This window comes from Aspergillus nomiae (assembly GCF_001204775.2).
Source record: "Aspergillus nomiae NRRL 13137 chromosome Unknown contig00333, whole genome shotgun sequence".
NCBI lineage: Eukaryota > Fungi > Ascomycota > Eurotiomycetes > Eurotiales > Aspergillaceae > Aspergillus > Aspergillus nomiae.
Window position 1 is genome coordinate 13,036 of NW_015378388.1, and position 23,510 is coordinate 36,545.

The 23,510-nt window shown below is 48.7% G+C and overlaps 7 protein-coding genes across 7 annotated transcripts; 2 read left to right on the forward strand and 5 right to left on the reverse strand.

The window, feature by feature from the left end:
- Positions 1-810: 810 nt before the first annotated feature.
- On the reverse strand, positions 811-1,470 carry ANOM_009754 (uncharacterized protein; the record flags this gene model as incomplete). Its single annotated transcript, XM_015555010.1, has 1 exon — positions 811-1,470. One exon carries the CDS (start codon positions 1,468-1,470, stop codon positions 811-813), a length of 660 nt encoding a protein of 219 aa, XP_015403500.1.
- Positions 1,471-3,376: 1,906 nt separating this feature from the next.
- On the forward strand, positions 3,377-5,180 carry ANOM_009755 (mitochondria protein Fmp29; the record flags this gene model as incomplete). Its single annotated transcript, XM_015555011.1, has 3 exons — positions 3,377-3,552; positions 3,603-4,205; positions 4,259-5,180. 3 exons carry the CDS (start codon positions 3,377-3,379, stop codon positions 5,178-5,180), a joined length of 1,701 nt encoding a protein of 566 aa, XP_015403501.1.
- A 240-nt stretch (positions 5,181-5,420) lies between these two features.
- Positions 5,421-6,244, reverse strand: ANOM_009756 (type 1 glutamine amidotransferase; the record flags this gene model as incomplete). Its single annotated transcript, XM_015555012.1, has 3 exons — positions 5,421-5,708; positions 5,755-5,817; positions 5,873-6,244. 3 exons carry the CDS (start codon positions 6,242-6,244, stop codon positions 5,421-5,423), a joined length of 723 nt encoding a protein of 240 aa, XP_015403502.1.
- A 583-nt stretch (positions 6,245-6,827) lies between these two features.
- Positions 6,828-14,142, reverse strand: ANOM_009757 (nonribosomal peptide synthetase; the record flags this gene model as incomplete). The annotated part of the gene is made up of 4 exons (XM_015555013.1): positions 6,828-11,681; positions 11,726-13,606; positions 13,668-13,842; positions 13,895-14,142. The coding sequence occupies 4 exons, from the start codon at positions 14,140-14,142 to the stop codon at positions 6,828-6,830; spliced, it is 7,158 nt and encodes a 2,385-aa protein (XP_015403503.1).
- Positions 14,143-15,455: 1,313 nt separating this feature from the next.
- On the forward strand, positions 15,456-17,754 carry ANOM_009758 (asparagine synthetase B family protein; the record flags this gene model as incomplete). The annotated part of the gene is made up of 6 exons (XM_015555014.1): positions 15,456-15,618; positions 15,675-16,132; positions 16,192-16,275; positions 16,326-16,587; positions 16,650-16,841; positions 16,895-17,754. The coding sequence occupies 6 exons, from the start codon at positions 15,456-15,458 to the stop codon at positions 17,752-17,754; spliced, it is 2,019 nt and encodes a 672-aa protein (XP_015403505.1).
- A 488-nt stretch (positions 17,755-18,242) lies between these two features.
- Positions 18,243-19,415, reverse strand: ANOM_009759 (GA4 desaturase; the record flags this gene model as incomplete). Its single annotated transcript, XM_015555015.1, has 1 exon — positions 18,243-19,415. The coding sequence occupies one exon, from the start codon at positions 19,413-19,415 to the stop codon at positions 18,243-18,245; it is 1,173 nt and encodes a 390-aa protein (XP_015403506.1).
- Positions 19,416-21,209: 1,794 nt separating this feature from the next.
- On the reverse strand, positions 21,210-22,980 carry ANOM_009760 (FAD binding domain-containing protein; the record flags this gene model as incomplete). Its single annotated transcript, XM_015555016.1, has 4 exons — positions 21,210-21,845; positions 21,909-22,303; positions 22,366-22,582; positions 22,726-22,980. 4 exons carry the CDS (start codon positions 22,978-22,980, stop codon positions 21,210-21,212), a joined length of 1,503 nt encoding a protein of 500 aa, XP_015403504.1.
- Between the last annotated feature and the right edge of the window lie 530 nt (positions 22,981-23,510).

Here is a 23,510-nt window from a genome sequence, read left to right on the forward strand (position 1 = left end):
CCTTAGATAAATCATAAGTGGACTACTAATATTAACTACCTCATATATTTCTCTTGCTTTTATAGATAGCCTTTTCTATATCTATATCTCCTGTGATTAGTCTTTTGTTAATCACTGGTTCGAGAAAGAGCAGTTCTTTCTAAGTCAGTTTATATAATTCTATAAGATTCTGGTCGGGAATGCTATTGTATCCATCTGGATAAGAGAATGCCCTACCAGAGGTGGTCTGGAATAGTACTAAAGGCAGGAAGGGATGTGCCCTGAGAGTACTAATATTGGGCCCTACGGGCTTGGCACTCATTACTACCCGTCCGACCCTGCAAAACATAGTTACCCCGGTGAATGCCCCACCGTTCACAGCTTTGGGTGTTGGATCTTCTGGGTGACTTTGAGTTCCCTCATCCTATGCGGTGTGTGCTGGTCATTTAGCTCAGAGAACATCAACGAGTGATATCATCGGCAAATGAACCGTCCTGGCCTGTCTGTGGTTGTTTGTAGGCAAATAACACTCTTACTTGACCCTAAAATTCTCAGGGGTTCCTTACACCGTCAACACGCGGTTCTCCGTCGACCTTGTGTTAGTCAATGCCACTTCTAATCCATTTACGTGGCTCGTCATACGAGACCATATCAGCAAGCCTATATTATCTACAGCCATAATGCTGCATAGTACTCGCCGGACCTTAATCTGATTAAAGGGATTCTTGCTGAACTTAAATGGCTTCATTTAAACGTAATACTTCAATACAAAAGTTAACTGCTCATCGACCTCCACCAGTATAGTAGTCAAGTCGTGTAAGTGTCTGGCGATTACCGGTTCGACTTCTCCAACGCGTTCTGCTGGGCTGCTATTTCAGCCCTAGCTCCGGCAAGGTCTTCCAGCACATTGTCCACTGTGTCGACGTCAGAGATCTGGGAGGCATCGGCGGTCTTGTTGATGGCGATCGAGTTCAGTTTGTCGATAATAGCGGCGCTGTCGAGAGCGACTATCACAGACTTCGACTGTCCTTCGTCCTCTCCAACTTGGGATGCGGAAGATGTCTCTCCGCTACCGTTGAATAGCTTCTTACCGTTATATTCCGCGGTATCTAACTCCGAATGGATGTCGGAAACCAGTTCATCAATCTCGAGCTGAGCTTTGTCTTTGTCAGATTGGGTCATGGTGTCGTTTGCCGCCTGACCGACGAGTTGACGGATACGTTGAGTCTTCGAGGTGATGTTTTCCAAGGTGCCTTCAACTGTCTGCATCAGGTTTTGGGTGTTCCCCGCATTCATCGCCGCCTGTTCGAGGCTATTTATCTGCGATGTCACCTTCTGAGTTATCGCAAGCCCCGCTGCATCATCCGCCGCCCGGTTTATCCTATACCCCGACGATAATCGCTCCGATGATTGTTTCTGTTGGCTAGTGACTTTTCCCAAATTGCGGTGCGCGTTCAACGCGCTAAGGTTTGTCCTTACTACATTAGACATTTTGAAAAATGGAGTATTCGTAGATGGGTAGTCGAAGAGATCAGAAAATTCAAGAAACTAGTTCAGATTCGTCGTCGATATAGAAAATTGTAGTTCTCCGGATTATAGCAACGGTTGCGTTTGACACAGCTCAATGAAAGGTTCAAGTAGGGAAAAGTTCAGGAGAAGCGAGCAGAAGACCGAAAAGAGCAAGAAGAAAAGAGATGGAATCCGGCCAAAGATGAAAGGAGAGGGGAGGAAGCTGTAGATATAGTAGAGGTCTCAAGTAGGCGGCACGAGATGTGGCGAGCTGAAATTATGAACGACGTTACAGCGGTCTGCCGCTTGGTTTCATCGCGCTTTGATGATCAATAGCGGTGTGTACGATACAGCTTCAGGATATACAATGTAGAATAAAGCAAGAAAGCCCTCAGAACTTATTGATAGGTCAGTGTGCGATTTCCTTCATAAAAAGCCAACAAAACCAAGAGACATCTTCCAATCAAATTGATGTACAGAGTACTAATTAATGTAGGATTGCTAAGATCGGCCGCTTTCGTCTTCGTTTTCTCGACGCAAGGGGCCTAGTGTGTGAATACTCGATAGCACATTTCCGGCTACGTACACTAGAAGACTGTATGGAAGTTTGCCTAGGAACGGGCGTATTTTATTTTAGCTACTCGACATCGCCCGTACGGACCTCCACTCTCACCTCAATTTAGTTGTGGTAGCGTGCATATCCAGCCTTCGGCGTGGGGTTAGGGTAAATGAAGTAAAACTACCTAACAACCTACTACATCAGTACCTTAACTATGCAAAGGAAGTCTCTCAGATGCCCCCACATCTGCTCAAACAAGGCTGTCATTGTGATCGTCATCTTTTGCTTATTCGAGAGCCTCGTCAAGGGCAAGAACAGGTTCATGAAATCTGGGGGAATCCGTATATAGCCGCAGGAACAGTCCTAGAGGGTAAAAGGGACAGGGAGAAGAAGGGTGAGGGGTGAAGAAGTGGTGGAAGTGGTGTGAAGGTCAGAGAAGCGGTTTAAACCACGTGCATACTGTAATGCATGCGGTTTATACTGCACTGTATCTATCTGATTTCGACTTCTACTCTATGGCTTGATCACCTGTTTCATTTAGGAGCATGACCGATGGCCCTGTTGAACTCTATGGTCCATTCCTTGCCGCATTGCATCTTCGTACATTGCCCCTATGATCCCATTGGCTTCTTATCTATCCAAGTAACGTTTCTTGGTCGTTTTGAACTACATTCTAAGCTTCCCGGTCAAGCGTCAAACCAGACCGCCTACCGAGCGTCGTATTTGTAGGTTACCCGTGATTCAGTGCTATTCTGGACTTGGCACTTGATGGATAGTGGAGCATAAGGTCAGCCAACAGCCAAGATGGCATGGAATAAGCAAGGGCAAGAAAAACCATTGCATCACAAGATGACCGAGCATCTTCTTCAACACTGAAACAGATCGCCAGAGCCACAGTCTATCTTCATGGATAAATGCTTCTTCACATCGTACGGAGAAGATCCAGCAGATGTGCTTCGATTCCAGTGTAATTTTATGTAGCGGGGTAATGTAAGATACAGTACAAAGCGCGTTTTATTGTGCCCCTCAATTAAACATAGCCAGTTTAATAAGTGATCTGCGCTCACGACTTGGGCAGTAGGTTTAGGAAAGAGACTCTCAGTATATACTGGTCGAGGGCGTCAAAAATTATAAATAAATGATCTACCTTATAACTGTTAAAGAATTAATTTTCTACAGCCAGCTATATTTATTCCGTTGAAGGTATTATCAGGACTAATAGAAGAGGGCTTACCAGGTCCATATAACCACAGAAACTTACCTAATGTAGCCTTCCCTTCTCTATATTCATCTAAACTCAAAAGCCAATTACCAGTTTTATTTTGAACAATGGTGAACTTTCTTCCGAGGCCCACCATTGCTAGAAGCATATCAACCTTACCCTGTTTCCGCAAACCGTGGTTCTGTTACAAACAGCCTGCCATATCTGTTTCCCGCCATCACTTATGCACGAGTCCACATGCTCTCCACGAGGAATTCTTTCGAAATACCTCACGACGATGGATGTATGTTAACGCTATTACGGTTTTGGTCTTAGTTACTGATTGTTAGCCAGATTCAACGAGACCGACCGTTTAAGCGAACGGTATGTCAAGTTTCGACCAAGTGAGCTTCAACGAATCGCCGGCAAAGCAATGCAACAAGATGATTATCCTGATATCGCTAAGCTGGCAGAGGGAGGTTTTAACAAAATATTTATTCTGCGAGCAAAGAATGGACGTGAAGTGATTGCGCGAATTCCCACTCCCATTGCAGGGCCTGCTCATTACACAACCGCGAGTGAAGTTGCGACAATGGACTTTCTGCGAACCGTTCTCAAGCTGCCAGTACCTGAGGTCTTTACATATTCAAAAACCTCCGACAATCCCGTGGGAGCAGAGTATATTTTGATGGAGCGGGTTGAGGGGGAGAGTCTTTCTTCGCGGTGGCTATCTCTCACAACCGATGAGGTGAAAGACATCATGACTCAAATCGCAGATATGGAGAGGAAAATTTTTGACTTCCGTTTTCCTGCGTACGGAAGCTTATATCACAAGAAGGACCTTGACGGAGAAACCCAAATACCAATTGTGGGAGATTTTGTTGTTGGCCCTGTGTCTACCCGGCAGTTTTGGCATGGCGAACGAAGCAAAACAGAAATCGACCGTGGGCCCTGTAAGTTCTCCCTCTTCCCCAAATAACCGACATGGCCTGGGTTGATTATTCCCGTAGGCTTTCGCCCGTGGACTGTGTTACCTCCGCGGCTCGCCGAGAGATGGATGTCATTCAGCAATACGCAAAAGCTCAGCCTCGGCAAACATTCCTTCTGCCAACTGACTATAACATCGAGCCTTCTGAGCACAGCTCGTTACTTTCGCGATTCCTACAGTTGGCGCCTTATTTAATCCCACCGGGTTCTTACAGCGCTCCAACACTAAGACATCCCGATTTAAGCCTGAGTAATATTTTATTAGCCCCAGGATCGTCCAAAATCATCAGTATTATTGATTGGCAGGATGCCGCGATATTCCCACGCTTCATGCAAACAGGTTATCCCGCGTTTTGTGAGCACGACTTCTCTCAGCCTCAAAGTCTGCATATTCCATCTCTCCCCGATGACTTCGATAAGATGGATATCGACGAACAGAGACAATCCAAAGCCGCATTCCGCTTAGAAGAGGCCAATGTCTACTATACAGCCGCGACAGGTATACATAACGATGAGCACATGCGTGTGTTGAAAACTCCTTATCTCGGAATGCAGCAGTATCTCCTTCGCCAAACAGGGTACCCCTGGGATGCAGACGTAATCAACCTACGTACTGCGTTAGTAGGCATCACAACTCCCTCGGTATGGAGTAAAATTTCCTCCGCAGTTTGTCCGGTTGTGTTCAGCGATGAAGAACGAGAGGCTGCTTTAGCAGAATCACAAGAGTGGAACGAGTCTGAACAGCTCCTGTCGCGGGTTCGAGAACACCTCAATATCGACCCGGAAGGTGGGACCGAGCCGGATAACTTTGAGAGGGCAGTGGAGGGCAATCGCCAGTTTCGAATGGAGATGGTTAGGCAAGCAGAGGCGGGCCAACGGGAGATCTGTTGGCGCAATTGGCCTTATAAGGATAAAGAAGACAGGAGCATGCCTCCTGATACATAATTAAAGTTATTGTAAGAATAGTGAGGCAAAATAATAATTAAACTTTTTTGTATATTAAACTTAAGTATATACACTATTTAAACCACCAAATTCAGAGATGTGATTTAGCTGAGGATGCCGCTGTCGCGGCCCAGAGTCCTTGTCTAGTAGTATATACAATAGCGCAGCTAGCGCAAGCATTTTCCTTTGAACCTTGTACAATACCCCCCGGGCTTTTCGTCAACCTGAATAGTTGGTTGTTCATAGACTTATATCCCCCGACACCCATTTCATGACTGTCGCAAAAATCACATCGCCATCATGAGGCGCATCAATAGGCTTCATGTCCGTTTCAACTTCAGGTCGAACAGAAGCAGGCGGACTATCTGGATCCATAAGCAATTGGGAGAGGGTAGCATCCAGCTCCGGATGACCCTGAAGAGTGAGGACTTGGTTATCATCCGACAAGAGGATTTCATTGTTGGGCGCCAAGCAAGAAAGACGAGGGCCTATGTCGACCACAGCAAGTTTGTGGTGTTTATGTATGTCCTACGGAAGTTAGCTCTGCATTTCTGGATTTGTGTAGGGCACAAACCAGTGATTTCGTATTGAAGAATCTGGCACCATCAGGTGTCAACCGAATGGTCTCAACGCCCATCTAACATATTGATTAGCTTTAGTCATTCTTTGTGTATATACAGCAGGGCTCCTACACAAAGCCCGTTCTTTAATTCTCCCATAGAGCCCCCAAGCGCTAACGCAATTGCTTGCTGGCCCCAGCAGATACCGAGAAGCTTTGGCGTCGCCCGATCTGTGGTGGCGGCTTTGATGAATTCCAAGGTTTCAGTTACCCAGGATGGTTTCTCATCTTCTAGAAGATTAAATGGGCCTCCGGTGAGAACTATTAAATCATAATTGTCTAGGTCAGGGAATGGGTCGCCCTGGATCGGTGCGTAGACGTTGATTGCGACGTTGGGTTTCGAGTTGTGGATAAGCTTTGAGATATTCTCAAGCATAAGTTCACCACCTTCTGCTGAAATTGGGTAATTCTGGAGAATGGCGACACGGAAGTGAGTGCGAGTCATGATTCTAGGGAAAGCTGGAGAGTCTAGGGTGGTAGAAGATCAGGGTGAAGAGGAAGAGATTGGCTGCGAATTTAAGTGAAATCGCGTGGTCCCACGGCATTAAATTAACAAATAGTGAGCTAGCCCCCCGCGAGGGCAATGCCTAAGGGCCCCAACCGAGCGGGCGGCTGCAACCGAGGCAGCCGAGACTCGACTCTGGAACCAACACCACATCAACCATCACTAATCGACGAATGAGACACAAATATTTGCACCAGAAGATTCAGAATAGACATGCGGAGACTGCTACCTAAGACTACGAGAGGATATTCGCGAACTACGCGGCGAAATATATTAAGGAGAGAAGAAATGCAAGGGAAACATCAATTATTACAAGTACACAATTGGTCAGTATACAGGGGGAGCTGAAGTTAACCAGACACTAACAAGGGCAGTCTACTGGTTGTCGCAGCGATCTATGTGTCTGCCACACCCAATAAATGCATAGACAGCACGCAAATGACCCAGCACTCGCAATACTCTCCACTTTCCTATATAACCATTTCAAGAAGAATGAAGACAGTGAAGGAAATCAACGAATGAATCACACAAGATACTCGCAGACCGTTTCTTCACTTGCCAGGCTTCCGATCACGTCACTGAAGTACCCTACTACATAATCTGCAGACTCTGCATCCAATACTTGATTAGATATTGTCATGGTGATTGTCAATGTGGACCCATGAGGGACAACAAGCACATTGGCCGTGGCAGATGGTCGATTCGGAAGACTATAGAGACCCGTTTCGCAGGTATGTCCATCAAAGGAACAGGTCGAGTCGTCATTATTGGTGAAGTTTTGGAATCTCACAAAGCTGCCAAACTTTGTTCCAGACTCCCAAGATGTGCAATTATGGACAATTTCTTCAAGCCCAAGATTCTCAACAGGCATGGTTTGAATGTGCTGTTGTTGAACCTGACCAAGAAGCTCAAATTTATTTGATTTCAGAGGAAAGTGAACTCGCACAGGGATGATGTTGAGGCATGGACCAACAATGCGGTCTTCATGGGTAAGTCCCAGTCCTCGGCCATGTACGACCTGGCCAAAAACAACATCGTTCAGGCCATATTTGCATCCATCCTCTTCTTCAGTTGAGGTAAATAACCGGGAGAGTGTGATTGCCCACGCCAGTTTGACCAATGTTGCCATGGTGGTATTGGACGGAGGGGAGATTGGGACAGTCTCTGCTATTGCCGTCACCACTCTTGGCTGTTCCGAATGTGCGCCCATTTGTGGGTTCTCCTTTTCGCCCAGTCGGATCCAATTGTTCAAAAACTTGTTGTTCAGACTGGTCATTGGGGCCTCTCCCAGTACTTCTTTCCATATGTTGTAGGTTTCAGGGGTCTTATTCTCCAAGACATGTCGAACGTGGTTCGAAAACTGAGCACAAGGTGGAAGTGGTTTTCCGCCGTATGCAGAACTGAGGTCACTGCAAATGATGTCCAATGAAAGTCCATCAAATAGTGCATGGGGTAATCGCAGAACTAGAAATTTCCCTGCGTCCCTCAAGGTCAGGAGCTGTACCTGAAATCCTGGCTCGCCATTTATAGGTACTTCCATGGCAAGAGAATCATCTGCGCAATGCTCGTCCAAATCTTCGATGTTCTCATAACGAATGAAGCTGACGTGGACTTTGCGCAAGGTCAGTTGTACGACCGACTTTTCATCCTTTGTGTAAAACACAGTGCGCAAGATGGAGTGCTTTTGAACAAGCTGATTGCATGCATTTAGTAGTTGGTCCTGATCAACCTCACCAGGCAGTGAGATCCATAGATATCGGCTGTAGAAGTTACGAAGCGTCATCGCTTGGAATTCGGTGGCGGGCAGGGCTTCCTCAATATTATCGGCAACCTCCTGCGGCAAACGACGAAGGAGTTTCTCATAAGCAAGGTCACGATGATGTGATTGATTCATGGATGGTCCAGATAGTTTACTTCTAGAGATCTTGTTGGTGTCTTCATCATCTCTAGTGCACTTTGAAGCTATTCTTGAAAGAATTTGTTCCGTGAAAATATCCGCAACGGGGAGGAGTATCCCTCTCCGTCTTGCAAGCATGGAGACTTGCATAGCTGAGATTGAATCTCCACCCAGGCCAAAAAAGTTACTACTCATGGGTATTGATTGAATATCCAGATTGAGCGTTTGGCCAATGATTTCTTGAATTTCCCGGCCAAGCGCCGTGATAGGAACTTCTTCGGCGAGAGAAGTCCTGTTTCTCAGTTGGTATTGTTCTAGACTCTTCAGTGGCCAACTTGTGGATTGATTTCGGAGTAGACGCCGATTCACCTTCCCTGACAAAGTGAGGGGAACATCAGCAAGCGGTATAAAGAAGGATGGAACCATGTATGCCGGAAGTAGCTCTCTTAGAGATGTTTCCAAGGATTGGATGGTCGAGTAAAACTGGTCGCTTGGTGGCCCAACCAATTCCACACCAGATTCAGCGTTCAAGGATTTCCCCCATTCTCCATGGGCTTGTGGACAAATAAATGCAGCCAGTGAGACGCGGTTGTTTTGTTCCGGAATTTTGATACACTCAACCGCAGCGGTTCTGATGGCTGTGCATGAGGAGATTATGCAATGTTCGACTTCTCCCACTTCAAGTCTCTGACCGTGCAGCTTTACCTGATCATCTTTCCTTCCGACAAATAGAAGTGAGCCATCTGAAGTCTGTCTGACGAGGTCTCCTGTTTTATACAGTCTTCCGGAGTAGGAACGGACGTCAGTAAGCCAAGGCGGACTGGTGATGAAGTCTTTGTTTGTTTTCTCTGGGTCGTTGAGATACCCAGACGAGACGACGGGGCCTTCGACGATCAACTCACCGACTGTGCCGATAGGGACCAGCCGATTGTGGTCGGATGGATCAGCTACCCAAGACACTGCTCCAGGGCTTCGGCCAATGCTGGAGTGATGCGTTTCGGGCAAGATTCGCCCGATATGAGAGATAACGGTACATTCTGCCGGTGCATACATCCCGAAGAGATTCACCCTGTGAGCCCACACGTTCACGATGTGTGGAGTAAGAGGCTCACCGGCCGACCCCAGGACTTCTAAAGTGGGGACATCCAATGGGTCGAACAGATTAATCACAGAGGGAGTCAGAAGTGCCCAGGTTACTTGCAGGTCACTTGCTGCTTTTGCGGGATTTCCCCTTCTTTCCTCCTCATAAGGTACACAGACACATGCTCCGGTGGCAAGGGTGAAGAGGATCTCGCCAATGCTGATGTCGAACGCGAAGGAGGCGAAATGAAAGACGCGACTGGTAGGGGAAAGCATTCCGTGGTCGCGCATGACAGCTGCGCTTGTGACAAGAGCACTATGGTGAAGCACGATGCCTTTAGGTAGCCCGGTAGAGCCTGAGCTGAAGACAACGCATGCAGGGGCATCTGGGGTGACGACTGCATCCGGTAGCTTGGACGCCGAGGCTATATTTTGCTTACCCAGATTCTGTACATGAACCTTTGGGTCAAAGTTGATGACTGGAAGCAGAAGGTCGTCACTCATATGGGTGTGCTCCTTGGAGGAAACCACAATTCTGGCATCAAGCATAGAACACATCGTTCGCATCCGCTGAATAGGGTGTGAAAGGTCCAGTAGCACAAAAGCAGCGCCAGTCTTCAGAACTGCTAGCATGATAACTGGAACCCAGGGTGACCTCTCTAATAAGAGGGGTACAAAGTCTCCCTGCTTGATCCCTGTGCTTATCAAATGCTGCGCAAAGTGATCGGAGAAATTCTCTAGCTGCGCATATGTGAGGTCCAAGTCGTTGGAGTGAACAGCCAGTGCCTCAGGTTGGGCAATACATAATTGCCGAATGCGATCATGGATGCAAGTGTTCTCAGCTTTCGGGAGAAAATGATTCCATTCTCTCAACAAAGCCATATCCTCCGGAGGTACCATGCTAACATCTGTGATGCGCATTGAGTCGGAAGTCATAAGCTGCTGGATAACATGCGACATCTGTCTAAGAATACTATGTCCGGCGGCGGGTGCTAGAATAGCAGGATCAAATATTACTTTCATGCTTATTCCACTCTTTTCTGGACGGCATATCAACACAAGCGGATAACTAGAAAAGGCCTTCGCGTTTTCAGAAGAAGATGCTGAGTTGGCTGACGTTTTGAACATAACAGATGCGGTTTTCTGCTCATATGGCTGCACGACGAGTAGATTCTGGAAGTTACATGCCTCAGCAGGCTCTCTCCCAGCCTGTCGAATACGCGACAATCCAGTTTGTTCATACACCATCATGTTAGCGAATTGGTTTTGAACCTGCGACAAGCCCTCGTGAACAGGCTGATTCGTTGGCAGTTTGATGCGCACAGGTAGTGTCGCCAAGGTTGGTCCACTAATTTGATCGATTCCATCAATGCTCACGTTACGACCACTGACAGTGGCTCCAAACAGCACGTCTTCGCTGCCCGTTTGATGCCATAGAACGATCGCCCATGCAAGCCGTAAGACGGATGAGAGTGTATACTTGGTCGAAACTCCGATATCATGTTGCAGGCTATGTTCTAGGACTACCTTTTCTGTCGCCTGGTCAACGTTGATTGGGCTGGAAGCGCCAGCTGGGAAATGCTCGGCCTGGAGGCAAGAAAACTCCTGACGCCAAAAGTCCTCCGTGGTGGTATCATGTTCATGGAGGAGGTGTTGAACGAATGGACTGAATGGCTGCGTATGAAGCTTCTCCCTGGTGTATGCGCGCTCAACTTGTCCCAAGATCAGGTCAAGGGACCATTCATCAAACAAAGAATGATGGATATCTAACCGGAACGATTCTTTGTTGAAATAAAATTGGATAAGTGGGCCATGGTTAATATCAATTTCCTTGATTTCCTTCTCACCAGTGATATCCGTGACAGTATTCCATGGCATATCAGTTTTCATCACAACCTGAAAGACACCGTCCGGTGTCTGCACGACTCTGGTACGGAGGATTGGGTTGTGGAACCAAACCGCCTTCCATGCATTCTCAAATCTCTCCGCCTCAAGCGTATCGGCCAGCTGCCATGTGTAGCTACCAATATATGCATGAGGGTTTTGCGCCGTCAAGGCTATCAAGCCTTGCTGCATGTGCGTGCATGGGTACACATCCTCGACCTGGTCAATGCCCATACCGAGCTCTTCCGAAATCGCATCGAGTATAGAGTGGGAGTTGTTTATCAATGAAAAAGGGGTAGGTACTGCTGATGAGGAAAGCTTATTATCTTCGACTAGCACTGACGCCATGTCCGACAGGGTCGAAGATTTAAAAATATCAGACACTGATATAATAAATCCTTCCTGACGAAGGCTCGCAGCCATTTTGATTGCTGCAATTGAGTCACCGCCTCTCCGGAAAAAGCAGTCATGGCGCGTGATGCTTGCATTTTTAATGCCTAGAATCTTGGTCCAAGACTGGATAAGAACTCTCTCTTTGGGTGTGGTTGTGATTTGATTACCATTGAGTTGGTTGCATCAGGAGCCCCCTTCTGGTCATCGAAGAACACATATGCAGCTGTTTCCTGTAGACGGAGCCGATTGATTTTGCCCGATGTCGTGAGTGGCATGTGTTGCAGAAATATGAAATCCACTGGAATCATATATGCCGGTAAGCAATGCAGAAGGTATCGTTTCAGGTCTGCTTTCAGGGCCTCCATATCCTTCAACTGTTTTGACACTATTCGGGACGGACTATTTAACTCCCTAGTCGTATCAAGACCCAGAAAGGCGAGAAGCTTGGATCCATTTGTCTTACTCTTTGCAACGACGACGGCTGTATGAAGAAAGCCGGAGTTGGCGACTTCAGCACAGGCCGCTATGTGATGTTCAATTGCCGTCAGTTCTAGTCGCTGTCCGTTAACCTTCACTTGATGGTCCTTTCTTCCCAAAAAATGCAGCGACCCGTCAAGATTGTACCGCACCAAATCGCCTGTGTGGAAGGCCCGCTTCCCCGAATGAGTCTCGCCGAATTGTTCACGAATCCTTTTCTTCCACTCTGGATTTGACGTGAACTGCTTCGCCGTCCGCTTTTCGTCGCCCAGATAGCCACGGGCGACGGACGGGCCCTCAATGACCAATTCTCCCAGTGCGCCAATTGGTGCCAGTTTGTCGGGCTGGTCAATCGCAACGACCCATAATGTTGATCCGCATCCAAAACCTATATTACCTGGGGAAGAGCCTGCTTGAATGTCCGATGCCAACGCTGCTATTCCAGTACTCTCGCTCACCCCATAGGCATTGAAAAGCCGCACGTGGTTGGCCCATGCAGAGATGTGGCTATCAGTCATAGGCTCTCCTCCCAGGACCAATCCTTGAAGGCTCGGACATGAGGCAGGAGTCAGGGTACTGGCCATAGACGGCGTCAGGCTTGCTAAACTGACAGACTGGCGATTTATGAACCCAGAGAGGTCATTTATGCGATCACTCTCCGAAGGGATGCAGATGCATCCGCCAAAAATGAGAGTGATGAGCATATCGCGGTTGCTCACATCGAATGTATACGATGCAAATTGTAGCATCCTCGTTGCAGCTGTGACATGGAGTGCTTTACCATTGGCCATGGCCATGGAGTAAAAGGCGGAATGCTCGGTGATTATGCCTTTCGGCGTACCGGTGGTCCCAGAGGTGAAAGTTATGTACATGGCGTTTGAAGCGCTTGTTTCTGCTGTCAATTGTGGGGGTATTTCATCGATTGGGAATGAGTCCAGAAGCTCGCATGGTTCCCCTCCAAGTGGGACGATCTTGCCAGCGAAGGATTTGGCAAGAGTGCTCTGCCTTTGTGAGCATACCACAATTTCGGGACACAGCGATGAGCACAAGCTGCGGCTATACTCTATTGGATGGGAAGGATCGAGAAAGAAGTAAGCGCCGCCAGATTTCAAGACACCTAACAGTGCGATGACTGCCCATTTTGATTTCTCAAATACAAGGGGGACGAAAGTTTCTGGGCGGACGCCAAGGTGTTGAAGCCGTATTGCTAGAGCTGACGACAAGCTATCCAACTCTGCATAGGTAAGCTGCCCGTCCCAAGCTGACACAGCAATTGACTCTGGCTGTGCAGCACATCTTTGTGAGATTATGTGATGTATGCAATGCCCTGGGGATATTTCATCACCTGATGTGCTATTCCATTGCCATAGACGGTTGATGTCTGCATCACTACATATGTCGAGAACTTCGATCTGAGAGTCAACGTTGAAGACTATTTGCTCGGTGGCCCTAGCTACTGTTGCTGCAATCATTGTAGCCAAATCTGTTGAAATGGCCGATGGTTTGTGGTGAATCCCAACACTAGGGCATTGTGTATCTGTCCCTGACGAGAAATAAACGGTGAGATCAAACTACATTGAAGCGGTCAGTAATGCATGACTTGTGATAGTCTACCTCCAGACAAACAAATACCTCTCTGATGTCGTAAAGTCTTGCATCGTCGCATTGGTCTTCATGTCCTTCATTAACATAGACAGCCGAGTTGGCTCCCAGACGAGTTGTGCTATTTTCCTCATGTAACTCCACACGACGTATATTGAAGAGGCTCTGCACGGACTGCGCCGGCGAAACATGGGAGTAGCAATTTCTTCAAATATAACTGTCAGTTAAGACTCCAAGAGCTACTCTGAACTGCATACCTTTTCGAATCCAGACAGCTAAACCAGACATCGTTAGAGCCTGTATAAGCCCGAAGTGAAAGTGACCACGCAGCCTGAAGAAGTTCCAAGGGACTTCTGTGCTCTTCGTGCAGCCACCGGGCAAGAGTCTTGCTACTTAGACCTTTACATGCAACATTGACGGTAGCTATTTGCGTCTCGCTGTGTTGAGAGTCCTGTTGAGTCCCAGTGTGTGGGGAAAACAACGGTACTGTGGACAGCGCGGCCATGGAGAGTGACTTTTGAGATAAAAATTACTGGATTGAGCACTAATGAGAAAGATTGATCAAAACCCCCACAAGTGAGTCAACAGTCGGCATCAATTCCTGACCCCCATGGCTGTTTATTAGCCAACTCAGCCCTCTATTAAATGGGCACTCTGTATTGATTGTAACTCCCCGCATAAGCTCTGCATGCGTGGCTATTTCCCTACATGCACTACTTGCGTGCTCAACGGCATAACCGATTGCATCGCCTCCCATCATGTGGAGTGCATCCTGCGTTCTGAGACATACATACACCGGCATCCACTATAGGATTGACAGGGATTATTTCTTCACGGAACGCCTGACGCGGGGGGTACTCGCAATTCCCTGCAGTCTACTCGTAATTCATTACAATGCACGCCCATATGTAGCCAAGCCGGCGAGACTCCGAGATAGATGATGCTGTATTGCCTAGGTATGCCTAATTCTGTCTTCAAAATTTCAAAGTTTCATGAATTTCGTGACGCTCTGACGGTCAGAATGAAATTTTAACTTGATCTTGAAAGGAGTTTCAAGGTAATAACTTGAAATTAGGATCGCCTGGGGTTTAGATCTGTCGTATGGACTTACCTTCAGCGGATCGGAAAGAGAATTAAGACTTTTAGCGCTTGAGATCCTTTAGAAAATTAGAATTACTCTGGAGTAAATCATCTAGAACGTTGATACCAATTACCCGATTAGGAATTCCCTTTCTCTTACACGCTTTACGTAAACTTGAGGCTCTATGTAACCCTGAGTACATCCGATTTTTCACTGTTGTAATCTTGTCTCCCGACCATTAATTAGCACGGAACACGGACCGTCGAGGCGAACCCCGAGCCCCCATCGGGCCCTCCCGCTGCCCCCCGGGGTCGCCCAGCCGGCGGGTCGGGTACCCACATGTAATACCACCATTCGGTACGTTAGAGTACATTTCGACAATACTAGTGAATACAAGACCGATGCAGCTGATCTTCCAAGTGCAATTCAATGTGGTAATGTTGGCTTCCGTATGGACTAGTAAATGCAGGCATCAAATGCGAAAGGCTCAATCTGGCAGTGAACAAAGATCTGATTCTTGATTTAGCCGCCTAACCTAAGAAGGTCCTGGCCTACAGTCCCTGGTTACCTAATGAGATGGAGGGGTAGTAGGTAGGTGGTTCTCTAATTATCTATCTGACCTAAGCTGAGAGTAGTGGTAACTAGTAGTAATTTAGGCCGGACATATATGATAAAAGGCCAATTTGCCTGTTTCTGTCTCAATTTATCATTCCCCTTTCATCATAACGTCCATAACCATGTGTGGAATCAGTGCGTTTCTGAGCCACGCTAGCTCAAAGGAGCAGCAGACCAACGCCCAAGCCCAGCATGTCGTAGCGCAATTGGAGCACAGTCTGGATCTGGTTGGCCACCGTGGACCAGACGCTCGCGGGCGCTGGTTTAGTGACGATCACCAAGTGGGTAGGTTCTCCTTGTTCCCATCTTACCTGGACGAATACTCAACCTCTCCACAACAGGCCTTGGCCATGTCCGATTGTCCATCATCGACCTCAGTCCCAGTGGAAACCAGCCATTCCACGACAAAGAAAACAACATTCATGCCGTTGTGAATGGAGAGCTATATGACCATGAGTACTATCGGGCGCAGCTGGCCAGCGAATTCGAGTTTGCGGGGACCAGTGACTGCGAAATTGTCATTGCCTTGTATAAGCATTATGGGCTCTCGTTTTTGTCTCATTTGAGGGGCGAGTTTGCTTTCGTGCTCTGGGATGCCAGTCGCCAGTTGCTTGTCGCTGCCAGAGACCGTTATGGAATCAAATCACTCTACTATACAGTGGCCGACGGCAAGTTGTTAGTCGCGACGGAGATCAAGTCTTTCCTGGCTTTTGGCTTGCAGCCGGAATGGTGTGTTCGGACACTGCGGGACCAGAGCTGGAGGGTTGAGTCGCGCACGTTCTTTAAGGGTGTACATAGGGTGGGTTTATGTCTCTCGTGTATCAGCGAAATGTTGGACAGCTCTTTAAGACGTTATAGGTTCTCCCGGGCCACTATCTGGTCTGTCGACCGAATGAGAAGGAAGAACAGAAGTCATACTGGGATCTTGAGTATCCGGATAAAGTAAGAAGTCTCGATCCCTTTTCAAGGAGGTGATGATTAATGCTCCTTAGTTTTCCCATGACATGCGCTCGGAAGAGGAAATCGTGGAAGGGGTAAGGGAGCGTCTGCGGGAGGCTGTGAGAATCCGACTGAAAGCGGATGTGCCAGTGGCTGTCTACCTCAGCGGGGGAATAGATTCATCATCCGTTGCTGGGATGGTGGCCGATCTCATGAGACAGGGGACGAAGTTAGGTAGCGAGCAGAACTCGGTTCCGTCGAACATGAAATGCTTCACTGTTCAGTTCGATGAGGATAGCGGTGCAGATGAGTCGGGTATATTCCCCCCCATCACCGCGCAGGACAACATGCATTTCTTGATTACTGACAGTTCCCAGCAATTGCTCAGCGCACAGCGGACTGGCTGGGCGTCGATATCCAGTTTGTTAAGATGGATGAAGAGGCTCTCGTATCACGCTTCGAGGACGCTGTGTGGCACAGTGAAATCCCCCTCCCCGACCTCAACGGAATGGGTCGGTTGGCTCTGGCAGAAGCAGTACACGCTCAGGGAATAAAGGTTGTGGTTACTGGTGAGTGATCCACGGAAGCGTAGTTGAACGTGACGCCTCTAATATTGCTGCAGGAGAGGGCTCCGATGAGCATTTTGCGGGCTACGATGCGTTCCGGGCCGATTCCCTCAGCGAGCCCGACCATTCATGGCCGGCGCTGCAGATCGCCGAACCCGACCGCGAGGAAGCCCTACGGACCGCCAAAGAACAAGTTAGATACGGTATTTTCGGCGACTACAGCGCGACGGTTCCAAGTGCCACACAGCGCATGCTCAACCACAGCCACGTGACCAGCTCCATCGCAAGAGTGGGCAGTCTGCCATTCGCAGAGTGGACGAATTCGTACGGGGATAATATACCGGAGACGAGTCTGATCGAGGGCGTCAATGGGCATGTCCGCGACAACATAGCCAAGCGGTGGCACCCTCTTCACACCGCTCAATACATATTCACGAAGTCCTTCATGCCTCATTTCATCCTGCGGTATAACGGCGATAATATTGACATGGTCAATCAAGTCGAAAGCCGTTGTCCCTTCCTTGATCATCACTTGACAGAATATGTCAACAATGTGCCACCGAGCCTCAAGATGAAGTACAATGCAAAGGAGAAATCCTTCCGTGAGAAGCATATTCTTCGAGAAGCGGTACGGCCTTATGTCACGGATGAGGTGTACAATATGAGCAAAAAGGCCTATATGGGTCCAAGAAAGTTCTGGCCGGGTGGACCGTTGCACCGAAAGATCACGCAGCTGGTCACAAAGGAAAACGTGGAAAGCCTGGGTTTTGTAGACTGGAATGCTACAGAAGAAGCTGTGGAAAACGCCTTTCACAAGCAGGAACCCTTGGCGCTCCGTCGCGCGATTACCGTGGCCCAGTTTATTATTCTAGGGCAGCGCTTCGGAGTCAGGCCAACTGGGAGCCTGCCGAACTGAAGGTAAATATATGTGCAGCTCTTTGTTCGATAGATTTGTTGGTTTAACTAGCAAAATAATACATCTTAAGGCTGAGCTTGCCTATTCTTATTAAAAATACTGGATACTATATTTCAACGGAAGGAAAATAAACCGGGTGACGACTGGGCTTATTGATCAGGATGGCGTAAGTAAATACCCTCTACAAGGGAGGAAGGTACAGACAATTCAAGACCAACTTCGTGATTTATTAGATACACAGAGAGGAAGAGTAGTATACCGGAAAGCAAATCTCCAGAGTAGCACGTCGTTCGGTTTTTACTGGCTTCAGAGTGATCGCTCGAATATGTAAACTCCAATCTTCCTCGCTGGTCTACTCTGTGTCCTTGTGTCATGTCTTCAGTCAATGAGGGTTTTTGTTAATTCAACGCTTCATCCAACATGCCCATCTAACTACATGGCACTCAATATAGACCAAAACAGACAACCAGGTTTAATTTTGAGATCCTTTACCAAACCGCTGTACATCTGACTTCAATACTTTCCCGAGCTTCAGAATGTATATCCTGACCGTCCAACTCGAAGGCACTATGGATGGCTCCCCCGACTCCCAAATTAGACCTCTTATTGGCCCCTTCCTGTGGTGCTCTTGCATGCGCCTCCATCTCGTTGTCAAAAAGTTGAATTATCAAGACATCAGAAGGCTGTTGCTCTGAAATGAAGTGCCAGCCATGCGCCTTTTGCTCTTTATCCCGTGGCGCATAGGCCAGATAGCCCTGCGTTTGGTAAGTTCCATTATCCGCGTTGGATGAAACATCTTGGCCATTAGGCCCAATAATCCGCGACAGATGAGCTGGAATCTGCATATCCAAGGGCTCCAACTGGTCCGCCGGCACGTAATCCGATTCAGGAAAAGAAACACAGGAAGCCAAAGCCAGGGGGTCGCGATGGACGGTTTTCAAGGGCCGCCAAATAGAGAAAAGCGCGAATCTAGGCACCCCCTCATCGCCGCCCTCCTTCCCTGCATAGAAGTCCTTGAGGTCATCCCATTGCACGCCAGATTCCAGCAACCGGTTCTCCGCTTCGATTACCCGCTCGGCCACGGACGTCACCTCGCGATGGTACTTGCGAATGTGGAGCCTGGCACCCTTTGGCGTTAGGTCGAGATGCACTTTCGGGGCAGGGCAGATAGGATCTGTCCTTGAGTTGCCGACAATTGGGGGGAATAGTTCCGCTTCGGGATTGTTGGTTAGGGTTTGTCCGTTTTCTTCTGGGTGTGCTGCCGCTACTGCTGCATCGCTTTCTTTGTATACTTCGTTGCGTAGCACTGCGGCAGATATTACCACCTTCTTACATCCCGTAACCTTCTTAACCAGTTCTTGTACTTCGGGGAAGTAGATCTCACGCAGCAGACGCTCGTTGTTCCAGCTAGTACGGTCGTATGGAGCTGCATGCAGGGCGGAGTGGTGTCGGCGAGCGGTGAATCCATGGACTGAGAGCTTGTATGGGGACTCGTCTCCCAGATCTAAAGAGGGTTTCATGTCCGTGAGGGGTAATCTAACGACGTCACCAAACTCGGACAGAGGTGGAAGTAGATACGCTTCTTTTGTTGGAGCAGGCTTGACCCCCCGGGTCAGGTAGCGGAACTTTCCCCAATGTGGCGAAGGGGTCGTAGTATCCATTGCAGCAGATGATGATGATACGAAACAAAGATTAATGTGAACCCAGTGTGATCAAAGATCAATGAATACGGAGGGTCTCCACGGACTGTCGACACTTTAAGTTTGCGTCACATTCGATCTGGCTGCCTAAGTTGTGGTTCAGTCGTAGTTCTCCGATACCTCAGATCTCCGGACCACCGTGAGAGACAAGGGCAAAGGAACCCTGTTCCCTCGTATGACCAGCGGCAATCACTCACCCCGACAGTGACACCGGCCAACGGAACGGCCGACTGCTACTAATTTTCATTACGTGGACACAACCCTTTCCCTTTCCCATCTTACCGGAAAGAGACTGATACAACTTCTCTGTGTCTGTTACCCCTCGCCCCCACCATTGCAGGGGGGTTCTGCAGGATTTGACTAGACAATTAGTACATACATGTAAGACAAATTCGAGACCGTCGACCTCGCGCGACGGAAGCATATTGGTGCAGAAATAGGTTTCGCAGGATGCGCGGAGGGCTTCGTCGACCTGCAGAGTCCCATCGACCCACAGAGCGGAATTGCCGAACGGTTCGAGGCCGGTAAATGCCCGTGCAGGAGTAAGGGTTACAGCCGACGACGTTCCGTCTTACATGCAGGGACAGAACGGTAGTATCAAGTACGGTCGCTCTGTATTTACCTACCTGTACACATATAAATTACAGTAGTGTGTATGTAGTATCATTTCCGGTAGGACCGGAGAAGTATAGTACTATTTGCAACTCGATTACATGCCCCCACTTGACACATTCTCTCAAATTACTGTATATCACCGTATATCTAGTATGCAAATTAATTGATACAGATACAGTAAGTAAATCAACCTCCAGAATCCTTCGGCGTGGCGGAAATTACGGTGGGCCAAGTACTTCCATCCGATTTCCCGTCACTTCCGGTTCCTACGACCAACAGCCAATTCTAAGCTTAGGAACCCATTGGCCCAAGTTTGCCGTCGATCGACAGGCCAAGCCATGAGCAATAGCTTGGCCGACACAATCTCACTCAGACTTCTCGAAGTATGGAATATATTTTGTTGAGAAGCTAGGATCACCATCCTAGCGTATATGTTGAGGTAGGCCCTAGTGAATTCGTCTCGTCCCGACCTGACGAGTAGATTATGTTCCCCGGAAGAATGTCGGCGTCCGTGGTCAACTTGGGTGTTTGGATACCCAGTATCGAAATACAGTCGTGTATTGGGGGGCCTGAAGGAATGGTCGACATTCTCTTTCGTCCTGGTGCTCTGAACTAGCCTTGGCTTCGCCTTTGCTAACAAGGTCCAGATGGAAGATTGTTGCAGGTCCTGCGTAGCTAAGGCCCCTCACTGCCTAGCTAGGACTATCTGAGTGTTTTCATTCTCCAGTAGACTGTAATGGGCACCTATGACCTTGCTGGAACTTGGAACGTAAGTAAATTGGGCTGAGGCATGAACAGGGCGGTGGATAGTGGTTGAGAAAGGGAGATATCAACAAGCCAGAACCGTACATGCTGTCACATTCGTCTATGTCTATGGGATTAGTATCTACCCTACACAGATTTCGAACACATTTGTATATACTGAATGACACACTGTTTTATTATTTGCTCTATTTTCCGGTCTATTACTACCAGGGGCTGTTAGTGTGTTCGGTGCACTCTGCACTTGTCTGCTTCGCAGCCAGATATCTTGCCTGCCCCCTTTGCTCTATTAATCACCATCTAGCGACCCGACTAGCCAACAGTTTACACATATCACAAGAAGAATGAAATCGTACTATACACAGCTCACCCTCGTAACTAAACAATCGGCGCATAGAAGCTGAACATCCCATTAGGGTCGTACTTCTTCTTCAAGCTTTGCAACCGGCTCTGTCTCCACTCCTCACTACCGTACCACTCCTCGGGGCCCTCGGTGCCATAGGCATAGTTGACATACGCGAGGACATGCTCGCGGCCAGACCCTTCGTGCAAAATCTGGCGGATCTGGTTGCCCACCTGGGCGGCCTTCTCGTCCAGCGCGGCGTCCCCAGGCATGTAGGCGATCAAGGGCCCGACGAGGATGTTCTGGTCACGGTAGGGGACCGCGGTGCTATCAGCGGCGATGGACTTCACGCCTTGCGTGGAGTATCCATCGAACGTCACCAGGGATCCGTTGAAGATGGACGACCCGCGCACGGCCTCAGCGAACACCTCGTAGGCTTGCTTCTGCGCGGTCGCGTTGTACGTCTCCAGGTAGCTGGGGAAGCGCGGGTTCATGGCGCCGTTCTTCTCGCATGGTCCGGAGGTCGTGGTGACGCCGACCCATTCGGCGAGGTCGGTGTAGCTGCCGCTATGGGGCTCAATGGAGATAGGGTCCATGGAGTGGAAAGGGGCGGTATAGACGGTGTCAACGGCCTGGACGCCTTCTTGGATGATGATTACTTGGATGACGGGCTAGTGGTATATCATTAGTTGCTGAGATAGAAGGTATTATCAAGAGGGGAAGAGTAGACTCACGTTGGTCGCATCCGCGGCGGGATCGTTAACCCAGTACGACCAGTTAATGACGTCTGTGGGCTGGTTGCCGTCCTTCAGGAGATGCGTGTTCACAGCTTCGTAGATCTCCTCGACCTTGTCGCCGCTGAAGGTAATGATCTCAATGGCCCAGTCCCTGTACTCGACGTCGTAGATCTTGGAGGTCACAGAGGTGACGATGCCGAAGTTGTGGCCCGCACCCTTTATGGCCCACCAGAGCTCGGAGCTGGAGTCCAGAGTGACAAGCGTGCCGTTAGCAAGCACAATGTTCATCGACTCGAACTGGTCTGCAATAAGCCCGTGGCGGCCCTGCAGCCAGCCGTGGCCACCACCCAAGGCGGGTCCGAGGTAGCTGACACATTCGCATGCACCAGTAACTAGGTAGATGAATTAGTTTTGTTTTGAGTTGTGTCATCTTGATGCCCTCATATCGACTTACCCGTCTGCTTGCCAGCATCCCAGAGCGTGTCGGTCACCAACTTGGACTTGGTTCCACCAGCAATGGTCACGGTCTTGCCATCCTCGGCGATATCGACACCGCTGAGCTGGTCCAAGTAGATCTCGATACCGCGATCCATCTTTCCCAGTGTGGTGATGGCTCCGTGGGCGGCATTGTAGGCCAAGAAGGGCAATTGCTTCTTGTTGGCGAATTGCACCTATACAGTGACATCAGTGGACTGTGGGTGGAATCAAGATGCATGGGGCCATGTGTGGGGAGAGCATGACGCGTGACGAAGGAAAAATGTCAAATAGAAGGAGAAGATAGATAGATCAAGAAGGTAAGAAGGCAACGGCATACCGTCTCGACGACATCATTCTCAGTGCCGGGAACGACGACGATGTTCACAGTGGGTTTCTCCAAATTGGACCACCGAATGGAAGCCTGCTCGAACTCATCCGAACCAGGGTAGTAAACCTTAGCGGAGACGGAAAGCTTCTCGCTGAGATCCTTGTAGTCGGCATCGCGCGACCAAAGATTCCGAGTGATGGGCAGGCTCTGACAGGCCGAGGTGACAGCCCATGCAGCCACGGCAGTGGCCACTTGCATACGCATGTTGACTCAAAAGGGGATAGTTTATATCACAGTGAGTTAAGATGCAGCAAGATAAATACAAAGACCCAAGCACAACTTGCCGCTTTTTCAACACCGGCAACAGAAATGCGAGAGAAGAAACTTCTCAGCCATGGTGATGGAAGCACTCTAAATAAGTAATTCTGCTGGTCTGAGTCCCTATCTGACATAAGAGAGTTGTTCAAACGAAGGAGTGAAGGATTCGAAGTATTTCCTGAGTAAAATACCGATATTACAATAATAAGATTCCCCGGATACTGGCCGATATCCTAATCTCCGACATTCCGTTCGCGTCTCAGACTAAGACAGCCCTAATGCAAGCTAGCATTCCTTTGCCATGGTGCCTGGGTCGGCAATCGCATCGAGATACCCAATGAAGACTGAGGTAGTTTTCAGGACAGCACCGTGCCACAGGCGCAGTGGGATTATGAGAGCTGGTAGATCCTTCGCGATCCGACCGGCTGGATACATGCGCTTATACTTCTATTACGTACACATACAGAGTAGATGGG